This window comes from Larimichthys crocea, chromosome X (assembly GCF_000972845.2).
Source record: "Larimichthys crocea isolate SSNF chromosome X, L_crocea_2.0, whole genome shotgun sequence".
NCBI classification, from domain to species: domain Eukaryota; kingdom Metazoa; phylum Chordata; class Actinopteri; family Sciaenidae; genus Larimichthys; species Larimichthys crocea.
Window position 1 is genome coordinate 4,756,437 of NC_040020.1, and position 17,329 is coordinate 4,773,765.

Sequence of the window (17,329 nt, forward strand, 5' to 3'; positions counted from 1 at the left end):
AACAGGCCAAGATACACATCATTGTAGCTGCATCATATAAGCTGACAGGATAGTGGAGCATGCACAACATATTCTGTGTCGAGCTGCACCACACCTCTGTGGCATATAACTACTATATAGTGCACAGGTCTCCATACTGCACCAGCATCTCTCTCTACAGGGCACTGTAGACCATTAGCCAAAGCACTGAGGCATCTCTAACAAGGCACTGTAATAAGCCTGAGGTAGAAGCACAGACACCAATGACTGCCTCCTGAGTTTAAGCAAATAGGCTTCTAGAAAGTTTGGCGGAAAAAAATGCCAATAAAAACCTGAACTACTGCACTTATATCTATTTTTTTTGTATGTGAAAATTATGAAAGAGTAAAATTACCTCATGAAGCAGTGAGCTGCTGTAAGTACCCAGTTTTTATGAATAAGAGTACCACCACAGGTATGGAAGAATTTGGGATTTGGCTGACTTTCCGGCCAGACCTGAAACAAACACACGTAGACAAGAAGAGGTTATTAAAGATGTACATAAGATGGTCAACTTTCTAGTCTTCCAACCACTTAAGGTGCGTTTACACTACATATCTCTTTCACGCATGTACACACACATTCATACACTGATGGTGGCTATCATGCAAGGTGGCAACTGCTCAACAGTTTTCGGGAGCTAACCATTTACACAAAGATGGTGCAGCCTTCAGGAGCAATTTAGGACTCAAAAAAATGTCAAGGCCAAAATGCAATGCAGGACTTATGCATTTCAATTGCAGAGAAAATTCCCATCCATTTAATTTACATAGGTTTAATATAAATTAACTAATGAACTTAATGTGAAATGTGAAATCTTATTACTTGCTACACATTAAGTTTGTTGGTTAATTTATTTTAAAACGAGGTAATTCAAATCAATGCAACTGAAATGCATAAGTGGTCTAAATATTTTTTTTGAGTGTATGTTGCTCAAGGACACTTTGACATGGAGATTGGAGGAGCCGGGGATCGAACCATGACCATCTAATTGGATGAGACATTCGACCTCCTACCTCCTGAGCCACAGCTGCCCCTACTGATCATACATACTGATCATTAAAGACGATTGATTGATGTTGAAGTATATATATATATCCATGCAGTCAGTCAGTGAATTAATACGACATATAGGAAAGGCGAAGGAACAAATTACTCCTTGATATCACTTAATAACAAAAACAATGACTCTGAAGGTCAAACTGTATCTGAATTCACCGATATTGTATGCTGTAAATAGCTTGTATCTTTATGTAGTAGCAGAGTCTCTCACCTGCATGGACACTTGCCAGGGCCAGGAGTGAGGCTTGGCTGGCTCGCCGTTCACAATGCGTGACACAACAACAGGAGGAATGGCTGGTTTCCCACATGCACTGGGCCAATCTAGAAAATGAGAAGAAAGCCATTGTAATATATCCGGTGTCTGGTTGTTTGTGCATGTATGAATGTGTCTGTGCATAAACAAAGCCTGAATATACAGTACATATCTGCAGCTAACAGATAAGCCTGTGTGTTCAAATACTGGCGCTGACGCTCTGATTCATATTTTTGAAATTATTTTCCAATTACACCAACTGGCAACTGTGAACTATGTCCCTCTGTTTTTGGCTTTCGTTAATACAGTCTGCAGTGTTCAGTGTATCTTTATACAAACATAATACCATCCTCCTCATCCTCCAAACAATAGGTCTTAAACTGGACTTGTAAAAATCACAATTTTTCAACATCAGTATGAAGAGAAAAAAAAAATTCTTTTGGTCATCCAAGGATTTTGGTCATCTTTGTCTCTCTCTCTCGATCCTTTGCTGGATACATAGGGCACCTCTGGTCAGAGCCTGGTTAGGAAAAAAGCCCCAGAGGCAGCAGAGTCCATCTATAAAACTCTATTTCAGCAATTGGCTTGGCAGGAGCCTTGGCCACCTGGGGCTCATCGCTGGGTGAAGAATGAGGATCGGGTGACAGCCAGATAGGGAGGAAAGTGAAGCACTGGCCCACTTCACGCTTTTGTTCTCAGCACCATCATATCATCTTGTTTTACTGCACATCTAGGTGCAGCAATGAGGAGTGGGGCTGGGGTGTGTGTGAAGAAGAGGTTAGGATGGGAGGAAGCATGAATCAGATGAATATAAGGCAGGTCTCTGCGCAGCTTCGAAGGAGCTGTTTCAAACTAAATGTTGGTCAATGTGTGACTGGTGGAAAATACTGCTCTGCTGACCTGAAAGCAATGTGTAACATAGCTGCAGAGATATGTAACCCAAGAAACCCCAAATATTAAATGTAAGGCAACATCGTACAAGAACAATATTTCACATTTGGCATTAAATATACATGTAGTCAATGTAAAAATACACTACAGCTTATCGCAGTTATGTGAAAGCTGGTAATGTTTGTGGCTGTAGCTAACTATTAATTTCAATAAGAGTTACTCTGTTGTCTATTTTTCAGTAATTAATGAGGAGTTGAGTCCATACAACATCCAAAATCAGAGTATTATACAATTTTTTTCTGAGGCTAAGGTCATATATTAAAATCATCTGATGTGTCCAAACAACAGGCAAGCAATTTACAAGTAACCAGCACAGCTTATGTTTCTTTGTCGCCGATTAACTGTACTGAATTCTCTTTAATTGTTGACTTAACGCCTGGAGTCCACCGGGCATGTCTCTGTTACGTCATGGCCGTGATAGTTTCAGCACTTTAGCTGCAGTAATGGATTTTTTTTGGTTGGCTTGGAGGCAACGTCACAAGCTGAAAACACATCCAGGTTTTATTATTGCCTAACGATTATTTACACATTCAGTGAGCACAATGAACGTTAGCTTTCATTTAGAGCAGTGTGTCTGTTTATGAGACAAAATGGAGTCTAATATTTACACTCAGACACTCACTCAGCTACTTTTTCTGTCTGCTGTTTGGTGCTGAGCTGGTAGTGTACACTGGGTTTATTTAAACTGCCTGGTGTGTTTGAAAATGAAGATAACGACCAGAAAACCAGGTGTTAAGAGCAACCTCTTTCACATTACACACAATCATCTGATCCATTGTTAACAAAGTGCAGATTGGTGCAGCTTTAGGCTTAACATTGCTGTGTGCAGCATGTGATAAGTTATCAAACTGTATCAGGCTCATATAGATACTCCACCTATGGGGATGTCGTCCCAGGGGTTGGGCTGAACGGGTGGCTCGGTGGGTGGAGGCAGAGTGGGGTTTGTTGTCCAGTAGGCTCTGAAGCCTTTGCCCTCAAGCATCAAGTCTGTATGAAAACGAATCACCAGCCGGTGGCTCCTTGACCGGATGGTAGCAGGCAGCTGCGTCCCACAGAATGGACCTAAAATGTATTGAAAGAACAACAACAAAGTGACACAGAGGCTACACAAGTACTAGTGTAGATACACAGTTTTTTATCATTAAGATTAAAATGGGGTTAATGAATTCATGGCTGGGTTTTGCTTTCGATGTATCATATTATCATAGAAAATATTTGCAGTCATAGTCGTAATAACTTCAAAACAAACGTACCGTGCTTTTCAATGAATGCATTCGTCAAACCGTTGATGTCATACACCACTAAGTTATCGAGGCATTTGAATGTTAATAAATCTCTGGGTTCCAGGTCAAAGTGGGTGAACGTCAGTGTGATTCTTTTCCCCAAAGGCACGACGATGTTCCACATGCACTCAGAGTTTGCCTTGTAGTTCATAGGCCAGTTCTGGGATTTGATAACGCCTGTTTCCTCTTTGGATGTAAGGCCACAGCCCTGGATTTCTGAAACAGGAAGGAGGGAGTCACTGAGACACTGGATGAGATGTGCAATCATAATTAGATAACTGTAGACGAGCTACAGTAGCTTCCTGTGAAAAGAGACTTGAAGACCTGAAGTAAAGAGAACAAAATATAAACAGAGGTTCATGGTTAAGTCGAAACTTAATCAGCTCGATTAACCATTTGTTTTACTCATTTAGGTGGTGTTCATATGCAGTTTTGGAGAGTAACATTTATAGCAACCAAAATTTGCACATAGTTTGAGCTGTTTATTTGTTCAGATAGCACACTCTGGATCACTGTAATTTCCTGTAATTGGGACAGGGGGTTGTGGATGTGGTTTTATTTTATTTACCTGTTTACTTGGTGGCGGGATTCAGACAAAGAGAATAAGTCAGGCTCAAATATTTCCTGTTGACTGTCTCGTCTTGTTTTTTCGTGATGTTATGCCAAGTTGTATGTTATTCTTTATATAAACAATATAAAACAATGTTTTGACAGCTATCAGTTCTTCGTCAATTTAGAAATTAAGTATATATATATATAATATCTATATATATATATATATATATATATATATATATTATATAGATTTAATATATGATGTTATGCATCATATGCATATGTGATGTTAGCAAACTTGGCAAACATCACGAAATTACAAGACGAGACAGTCAACAGGAAATATTTGAGCCTGACTTATTCTCTTGTCTGAATCCCGCCACGCAGATATATATATATTATATATATATATATATATATATATATATATATATATACTATAAGATATATATATATAATATATATATATGCACAAATGCATTCCAATGCAGTCCTTTACATTTAGGACCTTTGCTCCAAATGATGTATTCTACTTTAAGTCAAGTACTTTTACCACAGTTACACATGCTTGATAATCAGGATAAAGAAACAGATAAAGGAGTTTTATCTTGCTTTTTATGCTCCACACTGTACTCTGACCTGTGAGTTCACACTGCTCATGAGATGACTTTGTTGCTTTTTCTAAATGTGACAGAGTGAGATGTTTTATGGTTCGTCTTAATGAGGCGTTGAGCTGCTGCAGCATGAGCACAATGTGTGCTTCAGGTGTGAGTGTGCTCCCTGTGTTTGTGTGTGTACCTGTGATATCCTCGGGATACACAGCTTGCCACTTGGCAGAGAATCCTCGGTCTGTGAGGCGACTGTCGGACTTGAAGGTGACAGATAGTGTGTCACTGGCACTGACCATTATAGGGGGAATCATGTAACCACAGTGTGTGCCTGAGGATGAGGGAGAGGAAAGGTTAAAAAAAAGAGGTAAATGGAGAGAGCAGAGCCAGGAATCAGGGAGGGGGGATGGTGCAGAGAATGCAGCTGAACACATAAGGTGGTAAATACTGTACGTGTTATTGGGTGTAAGTAAGTGTGCTCGTGTGAGGCTGTGGTTAGCGGCTGATGGATGGGGAAGCACCAACAAATGAAGATGACTTTACTGTGTGTTTGTGATGGTGACTTCAACACAAAATCAGGTGAAAAACAGAAAAACAAGAGCATGTGAACAGAAAATATAGCACAAGCTGACACATTACTGATAAACAGACTGTATGATGCTATTGAAATGCAAAATGCTGCTAATTTGTGCAGCTAAATCAATTTCTGATGATATTTCTGGGTGACGGAGGACAAAGTTTTAGCAATCAATCAGCATTCAAAGTGTGATTCATGCAGATTGTTCATAAGACTAAATTTAAATAGCAATTAGCTCACATTTGTCAGTCTCTCGCATTTATTTTTAGCTTTATCTTTGACAAAGATCCGTGCAGCCATTTCACAAAGAGTAACATCTCACCGGAGACCTTTTTACCACAAGACAAATCAAAGTCTTTTGCCTTTTAGCCCTCTTGAGGAAAATATTTCAGCATCTTACATTGTTCAACATGGACCAATATGGAGCAATAAACCAAAAGAATGACCTGAAGCTTTGTGAACCTGCAGATCCCAGTACCCAGCACTAGCATTACAGCCCTTTCCCTTCTTTAGGGACTCTTTTGTCAGCTGTAGCTTAAAGAAAGGCTGTGAAACTTTTAACCTTTAAACTAAAGACCAACTACTCAGAATAAAACAGGTGATTACAGTAAAATGTTAAATGCTAAAATGTTTTAACATAAATAGAGGGATCAGTAAAGTGACGCTGTAATGTCAGATCTAAACTATAAGCTACTGGTCATACCAGACTAAGTGAGGCTGTAGCAGCAAAACAATGTGTAATGCTATGAGCCACAATGTGTTTTATCGCTTATGAATCAGAGTTTTTGTTTGCAAAAGTAATATTATTGCAGTGTTTTGTATTATAGTTCTGTTTCTTCTTTTCTAACGTACATCTTCCTGCTTTAACCGACCTTTGAAGCTAATCATTTCTCAAACTTCTCAGGTTTTGAAAACCTTATCTGCCTCCTCTCGTTTTTTGCTTTTCATCTCCCTCCACGCACACGCGCCACCTGAAATAACAGGACGCATCACTAACACGCTCTCATCACCTATCTGTGTGTGTGTGTTTCACAGAGAGCGGGTGCTTGTACCACAGCGTTTTATAGTCCTTGAAAACTCAGCGATAGATAAAGCTGTATCAGCCTCACTGCAGCCACTGAACTGAATAATGAAAAAGAGTTTGCTAGGCTGTTTGCAAAGACGATCCTAATCAACCGTTTTACAGCAGGGGACAGATATTATATCGCCCCACCGTAGTATTCTTGAGTTGTTAGTCTTGCAACATGCAGCAAACACGAGTCAAAGTCCTCATATTTAGTGATGGTTATCTTCTAAGCCAATGCATATTAACTGCTTTTGGGGTTGCTTGCTTGTCTTGGTCCTTGAACACATTCAAAACAGATTCAAGACAGGCATGGTATGAAAAAGCAGAAACACCTATGATCTGAGGTTTATCTGGGGATCAAAACAGGATCTTAAAGGTCCAGGGTGTAGGATTTAGTGCCTGCTAAATTCAATTAAAAGCAAAAGGCCACATCTAGATCAGTGTCTGGTTTGGGAGTATTCAGATATGGCTCACCTAGAGTGCTGTAAACATCTGAGATGATCAGTTTGTCCTCCTTGCATTGTCCAGTCTGTCCTGTGATGGCCAAGTCAGTGATCTGAAATTTAACCAGGAATCCTTTGGCCACCGTTATCTTCCAGGAGCTGTTCAGATGAGGAGGATATGCATTTGGGTAACCCAACGACTGGAGCACTCCTTTACGCCCGTTGAGAATGACTGTACCACCTGCCAAAAACACAGTACAGGAGGTAATGTAAAATAATATTTTATCATATTTACACCTTTGGTGATTAAGAAAAACAGAAACTCTATCAAACGCTGTGTTTTCTGTGTGTCTGAGCTCAATATAATTAATTCTCTTTGTTTTGTTTTTTTCAATTGATGTTCTTTGTTGGATACTAAACTGCCCCATGAGCTGGTTCATTATGTAGTACCTTAATTGGCCACTGGAGAGAACATGTCTGTCTGCCAATAGCTTTAATACAGTGATGAATAGATAGACCTCAGGGGGGAACCCCCCCTCTACTCCTTTGTGCAGAGCTACTTGCATTCATCCCTATTTGGTAGCTGTCACTTTATTAGAGCTGTGTTTGTGCAGGGAATACTGCACACGGAGGCACACCAGTTATGTAAGCTTTCATTGGCCAGGAAAACAACCCTCATAGATTATGTGAGCGCATAGATAATGATAGCTTATTCTGTATCAGTATTAACTTTTCCAGAGATAACAGTTTGGCAGATTGATAAAATATCTCTGTGAGATGGAAAGCTGGCTCAGCAACATTGATGTTGAGGCTGTTATTTAGTAGTGAAATCCGTGGCTGTGAAGTGAAGTCAATAAGTGCAATTCCTCAAACGGCCACTTGAGGCTGGCTCCAGAAGTGAGTCAATCTCCATAAGCCTCCATGTTAAAATGTCCAACTTCACAGCAGAAATAAACATGTTTACAGCCTGTTACACAAAACTGTTTTAGTCTCATCCGTTATACATGTGCTGTCCACTGTCAGTGGTTGTGTCACGCTTACTTGATTAAGTGTACAAGAAGAGATTAAACAGAAAAGTATATTTGGAGTGAATGCTTACCAGATGTGGGAAGTGGAGTGGTTTGGGTGGAGGGTCTGGGTGTTGTTGTAGGTCTGAGTGTGGTTGTAACAACAGGTGGAAGGCTGGACTTGGTGTAAGTTGCTTTGAATCCTTTAGAAGTCAAAGTGTTGTCTGATTTGAAGCGGACCACCATCGCGTTGCCACTGGACTCGAGTGGCTTTGGCATCGTCCCCCCGCAGAATTTACCTTTGATGGATTATAGTCAGTGTTAAAAAGTGATCAATAATCACAGACTTACACAATAACAGCAATATATCCCCAAATTTCAGTTTAGACGATTAACAATTAATCAATGCTGCTTTAACAATGCAGCCAGGCTTACATTCATTATGTTCAAAATAGACTGCTGAATCTCTTTCCATTGTGCAACTTCTCAAACTTTTAATTGAGCTCATCTTTTATTCATGAACCCAAAAAGTTGACATTGCTAATGAAGAACAAAGCCCACAGTATACTCTGAAACTCTAAAATGTCTCTTCGTCTTGTAATCATTCATCCAGCTTTGTCGTAATCTGTGCTGATGCGTGCTTTACTTTAAAGCCACAGGTAATCTCATACATTAAAAGCAAATGCATTTCTGTTTTAAAAGCACATTTTTCCTTTTTCTCTTGCATTCCTCACTGTATGCTGGAAACATGTTGCTTACCTAGCAAAGAAGAGCCGGCATTGGAGCCATCGTAGACCTGAACAAAGTCTCCACAGGCATCAGGGACCAGGTCAAAAGAGATGAATTGCAGGCGGACCCTCTCGCCTTCAGGCACCGTGATCCTCCACTATGACAACATGGAAATGAAGTTAAACTGAGGCACACACGAATCATTAGTGACTGCATAGACTAATTTTAAAGAACATAAAGAGTGCAAATGGATGCACCCGCCACTGAATTATTACAACAGATGATTCTGCAGAGCTGCATTGTGACACACTTTAACTCCTAACTAATTTTATTCTGCTCTTGTTGTTTGGACAGGTGGTGACCTGTCAAGCTAAAGCACAGCAAGATGAAATCATGATGACAGCCAAATAACACCATATGACTTCACATCCAAACCCTGCATGCGAACCCTGACATTAAAATTGACTCTGATTTAATTAGACAACATAATCAAGACCACCAATTCAGGCAAGGCGACTCTGTTGAAATCCACATCTAATGGGTTCTGAGATGCTAAAATCTTTTGTTAAGAACCACATGCTAATCAATACTAATCGTTTTAGTGTTGAGTTACACGACTCTCTCTCTCTTTCTCTATAAACCGATCCTCTTCTGTGTACAGTAGATTTAATTGGAATAGATTTACTAAGTGACAGCAGTTTAAACCTGAATTCACCTGATCAATGTACATTATTGAAGGCTCAGTCCAAATTACAAAAGAAAAAAAAAATAAAATAAACAAAACATTGCAACCTTTGACCACTCTCTTGATTGATTTAATTTTTAATTCAAAATCTAACAGTAGAGTAGACCGCAGCTAAATTTGCATTTATTGTTTCCAGAATACTGTAGATAGGAAATATGCTTCCTGAAATAAATACAGAATACAGTATTTTGAAACACACATGAAACATGAAATTCTAAAAATAAGAAGCTTCCTATAAACATATTTTTATCTTGCCATGTCTGCATATTGAGTTTAAAGCAAAACAAGCACATATCTACGGAAGCCCTAAGAAGTCATATAGTCATACATTTTCTTGTGATAATGAGTTAATTTCATTAGTTTTTTTCGAGACCTTGAGTAATTTAAGTCATTATGTTGAGGATAATGATTTAATATACTAGTCCATCCTTTTGTTTTCTTGAGATCTCAAATTAATTATGTCTTAGGAAAACAGTTCACAACAACTGTAGTCTGAATTGAGTGAGTTTGAATTTTCTCACCTCTTCAAACCAACCAGGCCTCATTCAGCTCCACTCAGGTCCATGCCTTTGCCCATTTTTAGTTAATCTAATTTTAGATTAGCTATTCAGAAACATGCAGGTGATGTCACGGATACGACCTCCATGTTTTATACTGTCAGTGCTGACTCCTGGCCAAACTACAAAAACTGGCAAGGATGCGGAGCTGAGGTGGGCTGAATGACACCTTGGTGCTCAAACAAGCTGCCTGTAACAGCACCTACCTGTCAATCAAAGCAGCCATGCCGTTAATTATGCATACCTTTACACCTAACGTGTTTGAACATGTGAGTTCTATAAAAATTCAGATTTAGTACAGTTGTCGTCAATGGAGAAATTAGCTACAGAGACCAAAACTGTTTTTTGTACCAGACAGTAAACATGTTTTACTTCTGCTGTGGAGTTCGACATTTTAATATAGGCGCTTATGGAGGTTGACTCATTCTGTAGCCAGCCTCAAGTGGACGTTTGAGGAACTGCGTCTTTTGGCACTTCTGTATTGGCTTAATTTCACAGCCACAGATGTTGTCACTTAATGTTATGGACAGGTGATACACAGTGGGTTTATCTGAACTTATTTTCCACTGAAAACAGCAACAATTAAAGTTGAAGTTAAAAAATGCACAAATAAAATCCACATGATCCATGGTAAGAATACGGATAATTCTCGTGTCACTATGATCAATCTCTTTCACATAGCCTACATCCATTGTTATATATTTCTTTCTAAAGTTATCTGAGTCCAATATTTATTTCCAGTCTGTTTCACGGTGCACACTATGCAGTATGATGTACTACAACCGAACATCCTCAGGTAAAGGTCAGCAGTGCTTTCTCGGATAAATGTTACCATGTCACATTGTGCGTCCTTGTTTGTGTGTATGGCAGTACCTGGTACAGAGCTCCATTTGGGTAGTTCTGCTCAGAGAAGCTGGGGGTCATTACATCCCCCTGGTCACCTTGGAGAAAGCCACCAGCCCCGGCTATTTCTGGCAGCAGAGATGGAGGGAGGGCACTTTAGCTCAACGTACACCTCAAGAATATCCACAATACACCCACCCACCATATTTTCATTCCCTTCTCTTCATCCAGCACCCATTCATACGACATTTACTTTCTAGGTCAATCATATACTGTAAGACAGATATCCAACATTACATCAGAGTCAAGGCAATTTTCTTGCTGAAATGGATTTCCACTCATCTTCTTACCTGGCGCAAGCTCTGGAGCCACAGCTTTGTAATGAGCCTTGAATCCTTGGTCTGTTTTTCTTTCATTGGTGTCAAAGTACACCGTCAGGTGGTTTGTCAGTGACACCACCGGCTTTGGTTTGGTGTAGCCACAGTATTTACCTATAAACACCACACACAAATGATATATGTGGAAAGAGACAGTACAATTCTGCACAGCTTATTCCTCTGCAATGAAAACAGAAAGATCATGAGGCTGCTAATTTCAGACGCAGGGAAGTTGATTGGCCTCCCCTGGTGCCCCCTTTAGATGAGTAAAAAGGTGTTGTTGATATCAAATGACACCAAAGAGACACAAAATTACCACAAAATGATGCAAAGATACAAGATGTTTTGTGTCTCTTTCTGTCTAATGTCTTGCTCCTCTGTAGGAGGGCTAGGTGCCTTTTTACATATCAGTTTCTCCAAGGCCTGTTGCCTCCTTATCCTTCCATGGCTGCAGTTAAAAATAGCCAATATGTATTGATATTAGAGATATTTAAATTTGTGTATTTGTATTCCAATGAATACATGTTAAAACTATTAATTAAGTGTATTCTTGCCAGAAACCATAGCTTTGAATATGAAACGTAACGCATTATATTATAATGTTTATTTTGAATTTTTGAGTTTTAAACTCTGCAGGCTGGTTGGAGAATTAGTTGTGGCACCTATCTATCTGTCTGACCAAGAAAAATTCTGAATCAACACCTATTTTAAAAAAACTACTTCCTCTTCCTCCTGAGGTTGGATGGAGGTTTGTTTAATGTGAGATTTACCAATGGTTCCCAGAGCATCTCGCAGTGTGACGAAGTCTCCCGTGCAGAGCTGCGTATCCTCCAAAGCAAACTCCTCAAACCACAGATGGATCACCTGCAACAGAAAGATGCAGAGGTGTTTCATCTTACTCTTTTTTTTTTCAGACTGAAAGGCTTATAAAAGAGAAGGCCCGCTGTCAGGGAAGGCAAGAGAGGCTCAGTGTGAAACATGAGTGCATGCACATATAGATGTGTGAGAGTATGTGCGGATATATGCAAGCTCTGTATGTATGTTTATGTGTGTTTAAAGACGTCGAACAGAAGATGAACACATGAAGAGGCTTCAGGCATGAAGGCAGCCACGCTAACAGAGAAAGAAGAATCAAAGATTTTGTTTCCTCCTGTGGGTGTGAGCAGGAGATCTGACGAGAATGAAGGAGACAAGGCAGCCATCTGTCCAAGACCCTGCCACTGCATTCATCCCAGCTGTCCTCCGCTGCCTGGCCTCACATTAGACAACAGTAACTTGATAAACTCTTCTAATTAGACACCACACACAAACATTATAAAAGACTTTGTCTGAAACAGAGACATGAGTGAACTGTTTTGATCAGCAATGCCTTGTAAAATTAAAAAAATATAAATAAAAGTACTTAAGATGGATGTTTTGGGACTGGTTTTCAAGAGGAAAATTGTTTTGGGACATCACAGAATAATTTCACATCATTAGCAGTCTGTGTTTCTTTTAAAAATCATAGATAAACACTGTATTTCCAAAGATAAAGACCCAAAGTGAAGCTGCTCTCTGTAGTGCTGAACCTGTGGATTTCCCTGAATCTGATTACAGCAATTTAGGCTTTTACATGTAAGCGTCTCACCTTTTTTGTCCTTTCTTTTATCTTAAATCTGATCATTAATAGTAGCCTGTATTGATTATTCAAACTACAAGATTGCAATATTAAAAGATTACCAATTTACCTGGCACCCACATTACCCGCAGTGCTGGATCGCTGATAGATTCAGGTGTGTCATGCTAATAACAGCTAATGTTTCTCAGAGCTGCACGACTCTACACAGGTCACTGATTGAGGTTTTAAAGAGCAGTGATGCCGGTTCATGTCACCTTGCCAGGGTCCACCGAGATGTGCCAGGTGCAGCTCTTTCCATTGTCATAGCTGTTGGGATAGTTCCAGCTGGTGAAGGTGCCGGTCTCTGCAGACAGCTCCTGAGAACCACCACACCCCGAAGCTCCCCCTGGAAAGGGAGGATGCTTGTTACTGTTACTGTGTATTTGGAAATTTTAGCAACAATAAACAGCTTCTACCCAGCATGGACTAACTAATAGTGCTGCCGTTACAAGAGCTGTCTTGAAACAAGACAGCTCTGTGAGACTACATATAGGTTAACATGCTTACAATGTTAATGCTTTTTTGATGATTTAAAGCAACATTGTGTAACTTTTCTACCATACCTTCCAGCTTCGAAAAGGCACTTGAGGCTGGCTCCAATACAAGTTAGTCTAAGCCCCCATGTTAAAATGTTCACAGCAGAAATAAACATGGTACAAAAAACAGTTTTAGTCTCTATAGATAATTTCCCTATTCATGACAACTGTACCGAGGGTGAATTTGTTATTAACTCACCTGTTCAAATTATATTAAGTGTTAAAGTCATGCAGAATTAACAGCATAGCTGCTTTGATTGACAGGCGGTTGCTGTTACAGGTTTGAGCACTCAGGTCTGCTGATAATTCACGTCTTTGCAGATTTTTAGATTAGTTTGGAAGTGGTAGATGTGGCAGCAGGTAGAGACACATATTTTGAGCTTCAAAACGGCTTTTCAGAAACCTGTGGATGACGTCACGGATACAACGTCCACATTTATACTGTCTATAGTTGAAGTAAACAATCTTCTTCCAGTCTACTCTGCCTCTATTATTCCAACAAAGGCAAGGAGCCAATCAGAAGGAGAGTAGGAAAAATGGCATCGCCATTGTTCAACGCCTAATAAATATATCTTTTCTTTTCTTAACCTTTTATTATGATTTATTTTTCACACCTGTGTCATAGTGATTCTGTTTAATCAGCATCTTCATATGTCGCACCTGTCATGTGGATGGATTAAACATTTGTGTGCATATAAGGAAAATCTTTTACTTGAACTCATGAAAAATGGGAGCAAAAACACACATAACTGTTGTATTTGGTGCACAAACAGAGGAGAAAATACATTCAGATGACTAAAAACAAACACCTTACAGTATCTGCAGTGAAAAATTAAAATCAATTGAGAAGCCTTGGTAACAGCATTGATTATACAGTATGTCATCATCCACAGTCGCAGCGTGTGTTCCCTTGTGGCTGGAGCAGCAGCTGTGTTTCAAAACAAAAAAACTGCAATGTATTTTATCATTTAGGCAGAACATAAGCGTCGACATAATCACACTGTTGTTCTGTTGTGTAGAACAAGCCATCTCGTTTTTTGGGGGGCAATGATCCTTTTTAAGACTGGCTGCTTTTTTTCATTTGTTGCGACACTGAAATAGTGCATGAATAAATCAAACAGAGCAACTGACAACATCGTGCAAGTCTTTACTCCTCATTGCATGTCCTATGTGTCACATAGACTGTGATGGTGAAAGCAAATTGATTCAGCTGATATTCATTTCACTCTCACTTTTCTCCTCTCATGCAAACCCAAACAACTCACCCACTTCATTTTCCAGAGAAAATAAGGCAGCAGAAATGTTTCTTTTTCCAGCGTAAGACCAAAATAAATCATGAAAAATGAAATTGGAAAGAGGTGAAGGAGAAGTCACTACTTGGCCTACTGTATTACAGATGTAGTGATGGATCATTATTACTATGAAATTACCGGGACAGTCAGCTGTATGAATATAGCAGTAACAATACAGTTCTGCTTTATATTTTAATTTCTTTGGAGAAGGAGAGAGGCTGTGGTTAGCGCTGCCACCTCACAGCAAGAAGGTTTCTGGTTTTAGCCTTCCTCCCACAGCCCAAAGGTTAATCATCTCTAAATTTCCCATCGGTGTGAGAGTGAATGTGTCAGCCCTGTGATGAACTGATGACTTGTCCATGGTGTACCCCGCCTCTCGCCAAAGATCAGCTGGGATCGGCTTCAAGGGGCGACCTAAGTGGCTGTGAAGTAAAGCCAACATGAAGTGCTGAAAACTGCAGTTCCTCAAATGTCCACTTGAGGTTGGCTACAGAACGAGTCAGTCTCTATAAGTCCCAATATTAAAATGTCAAACTTCACAGCAGAAATAAACATGTTTACAGCCTGGTACAAAAAACTGTTTTGGTCTTTATAGCTAATTTCCCCGTTCATGACAACTGTACTGAGTCTGAATTTTTATAAAAACGTGATTGTTCAAATTATATTAAGGCTTAAAGTTTTGCATAATCTCGACAGACAGGTAAATGCTATGACAGGTAGCTTGTCTGAACAACCATGCATTATTCAGCCCGCCTCAGCTCCACCGACAAACCATGTCGATTTTTGGATTAGCGTAAGGTGGCAGAGGTAGGACTGCCAACATATCTTGACCTCTGCCACCACTCAAGAAATCTACTGCAGAACTCTAAATAACATGTTGTAACAACTTTTTTTAATAACCAAATAACAGTATGTGACTTAAGTATCTCTTAGTATTTGAAACAATTACTTTGGTTAATTGTAGACAGATTTGTTTCAGTGTATTTTTTGCTGCATGGACTAATAACACTTGAGCTGTTTAAAACACATTGACATTAACCTGTTTTCTCGGAGTGCTTTTAAAGTAGAAACACAAGAAAGTCTAATTTATTGTTACATCATTTGCCACCCAGTCGAGTTATGATGATTCACCTCCTGCAGCTGATACAGTCAACAGTTAAAAACTGCTGTCAGTAAAACTTGTCACCGATCAGACGAGACTGCAGGTCCAATTTGACGACATGCTCTTCAGCGTTGCTCAGTCACTGATGCAGTGGCCTCAGGAGGCTCTCACTTTAGATTTTCTATCGACATTCTTCACTGTCGCTGTCTTGTCTTGTTGTATTTCCCCTCAGCTACTGAAATGTTCACTACATGGTGTTTCTAAATACAGTAACATGAATGAGGCACTGACGGCTGTATTAATAAAAACTTTTAATGCTTTTTTTTTCTCTTGAAAAATGTTCACCATTGCTATATTATCATAAAATTGTATTATGTAGTTCAGTTTTATCTTATCTGAGAAGGACTATGTAACTAAGTAAGTAAGAAAATAAAGATTTAGAAAGAAGTATATATAAAGAAATATCAAGACAGCGTCAGCAGATTATTGCAGCATATTTTAAAGTACATTTTGGTATGGAAATACAATAAATGCATACACACTCACCGTCTATATGAGTAGATGAGTCAGCTTTCTCCACGAAGTAGACGACTAAAAGGCTGATGCAGGCAGTGGTCATGGCCACAAACAGAAATATCAGACATTTTTCCAGGGTGCTCAAACCCTTGAATCGAGCCATTTTCCTCACAGCAGTGTAGCTGCACCACACTGTGCCTCGTCCAAACAATTCACCAACTTATGACCAGCATAAGGAGGACCAGGGTCTGAACTGAACTTTGACAGCACAGGTGAACCTTGAACTGCTTTAGATGAGAGACTTGTCAGCCTGTGACAGAGCCAGCTTTAAATCATGAAGTGGCATCGCAATGAGGTGATGAGTGTTGATGGTGTCCTATTCAAACGGTCATCAAGATATCTTTCAAGGGAACTGATTGAACTAGAAGGTAAAGGGGAAAACTCTCACCTTTGGCACTGGAAATGTGATAATTATTCATGAATCTTCATGAAATATGTCATGAGATCTAATTATTAATATTATAATTGATTCATCCACTTGTTTAATCTTGCGGTTTTAACCTGAGGTGAAGAGTAACATTATACAACAGTAGAGTATTTTAAAGTTGTTTTTTGTTAATCACCTTCACATTTGTTTGGAAATTAAGTGCTTTGTCTTTTATTCTTGGTGCTCACTACACTTGAGTGTTTGCTCAGCTGTAAGTAGCAAGTTCATTATCTTAAAAACTGATGACTGTTTCTTTTATAGCTCCTTCATTAACAACTCTCAGTGTGTAATTTATTGACAATCAGCAGATTGAAATCAGCAAGAAGCCTTGACCTTGTTACCACTGAGGACACTGTGTCAGTGTTTTTATTATCTTATTTTTCATCTAAAAACTTACAGATTTGGGGTATTTCAGGATTTTTAGACACTTTCAGTGCCAACAAAACGATAATAATAATAATAAGTTTTATTATTTTTTCCCAGAGAACTTTAACCTGGACAAATCGACAGTGTGCAGAAGGCAATCAGTCAATCAAACTTTATTTGTATAGGACCTTAATGACACTGATGAGTATAAATAAACAATATAAAACACACACAAGTAATAAAAATGAAATAATAAAACCAATAAAAGTACATTAACATAGATAAACAACAGTGACAAA

At 39.2% G+C, this 17,329-nt stretch overlaps 1 protein-coding gene across 1 annotated transcript in view; it reads right to left on the reverse strand.

Moving 5' to 3' along the window:
• LOC104931315 (ovochymase-2) overlaps positions 1-16,366 on the reverse strand; it is a 21,492-nt gene extending 5,126 nt beyond the window's left edge. The window contains exons 1-13 of the mRNA XM_019256055.2: positions 16,208-16,366; positions 12,947-13,077; positions 11,845-11,938; positions 11,048-11,188; positions 10,728-10,825; positions 8,583-8,709; positions 7,916-8,122; positions 6,848-7,057; positions 4,921-5,061; positions 3,538-3,783; positions 3,161-3,346; positions 1,292-1,401; positions 374-474 (exon numbers count right to left, since the gene is read on the reverse strand). Of these exons, the coding sequence (XP_019111600.2) occupies positions 374-474; positions 1,292-1,401; positions 3,161-3,346; positions 3,538-3,783; positions 4,921-5,061; positions 6,848-7,057; positions 7,916-8,122; positions 8,583-8,709; positions 10,728-10,825; positions 11,048-11,188; positions 11,845-11,938; positions 12,947-13,077; positions 16,208-16,340 (1,925 nt within the window). The 5' untranslated portion in view covers positions 16,341-16,366. The remainder of the gene's footprint in view (positions 1-373; positions 475-1,291; positions 1,402-3,160; positions 3,347-3,537; positions 3,784-4,920; positions 5,062-6,847; positions 7,058-7,915; positions 8,123-8,582; positions 8,710-10,727; positions 10,826-11,047; positions 11,189-11,844; positions 11,939-12,946; positions 13,078-16,207) is intronic.
• Positions 16,367-17,329: the final 963 nt, after the last annotated feature.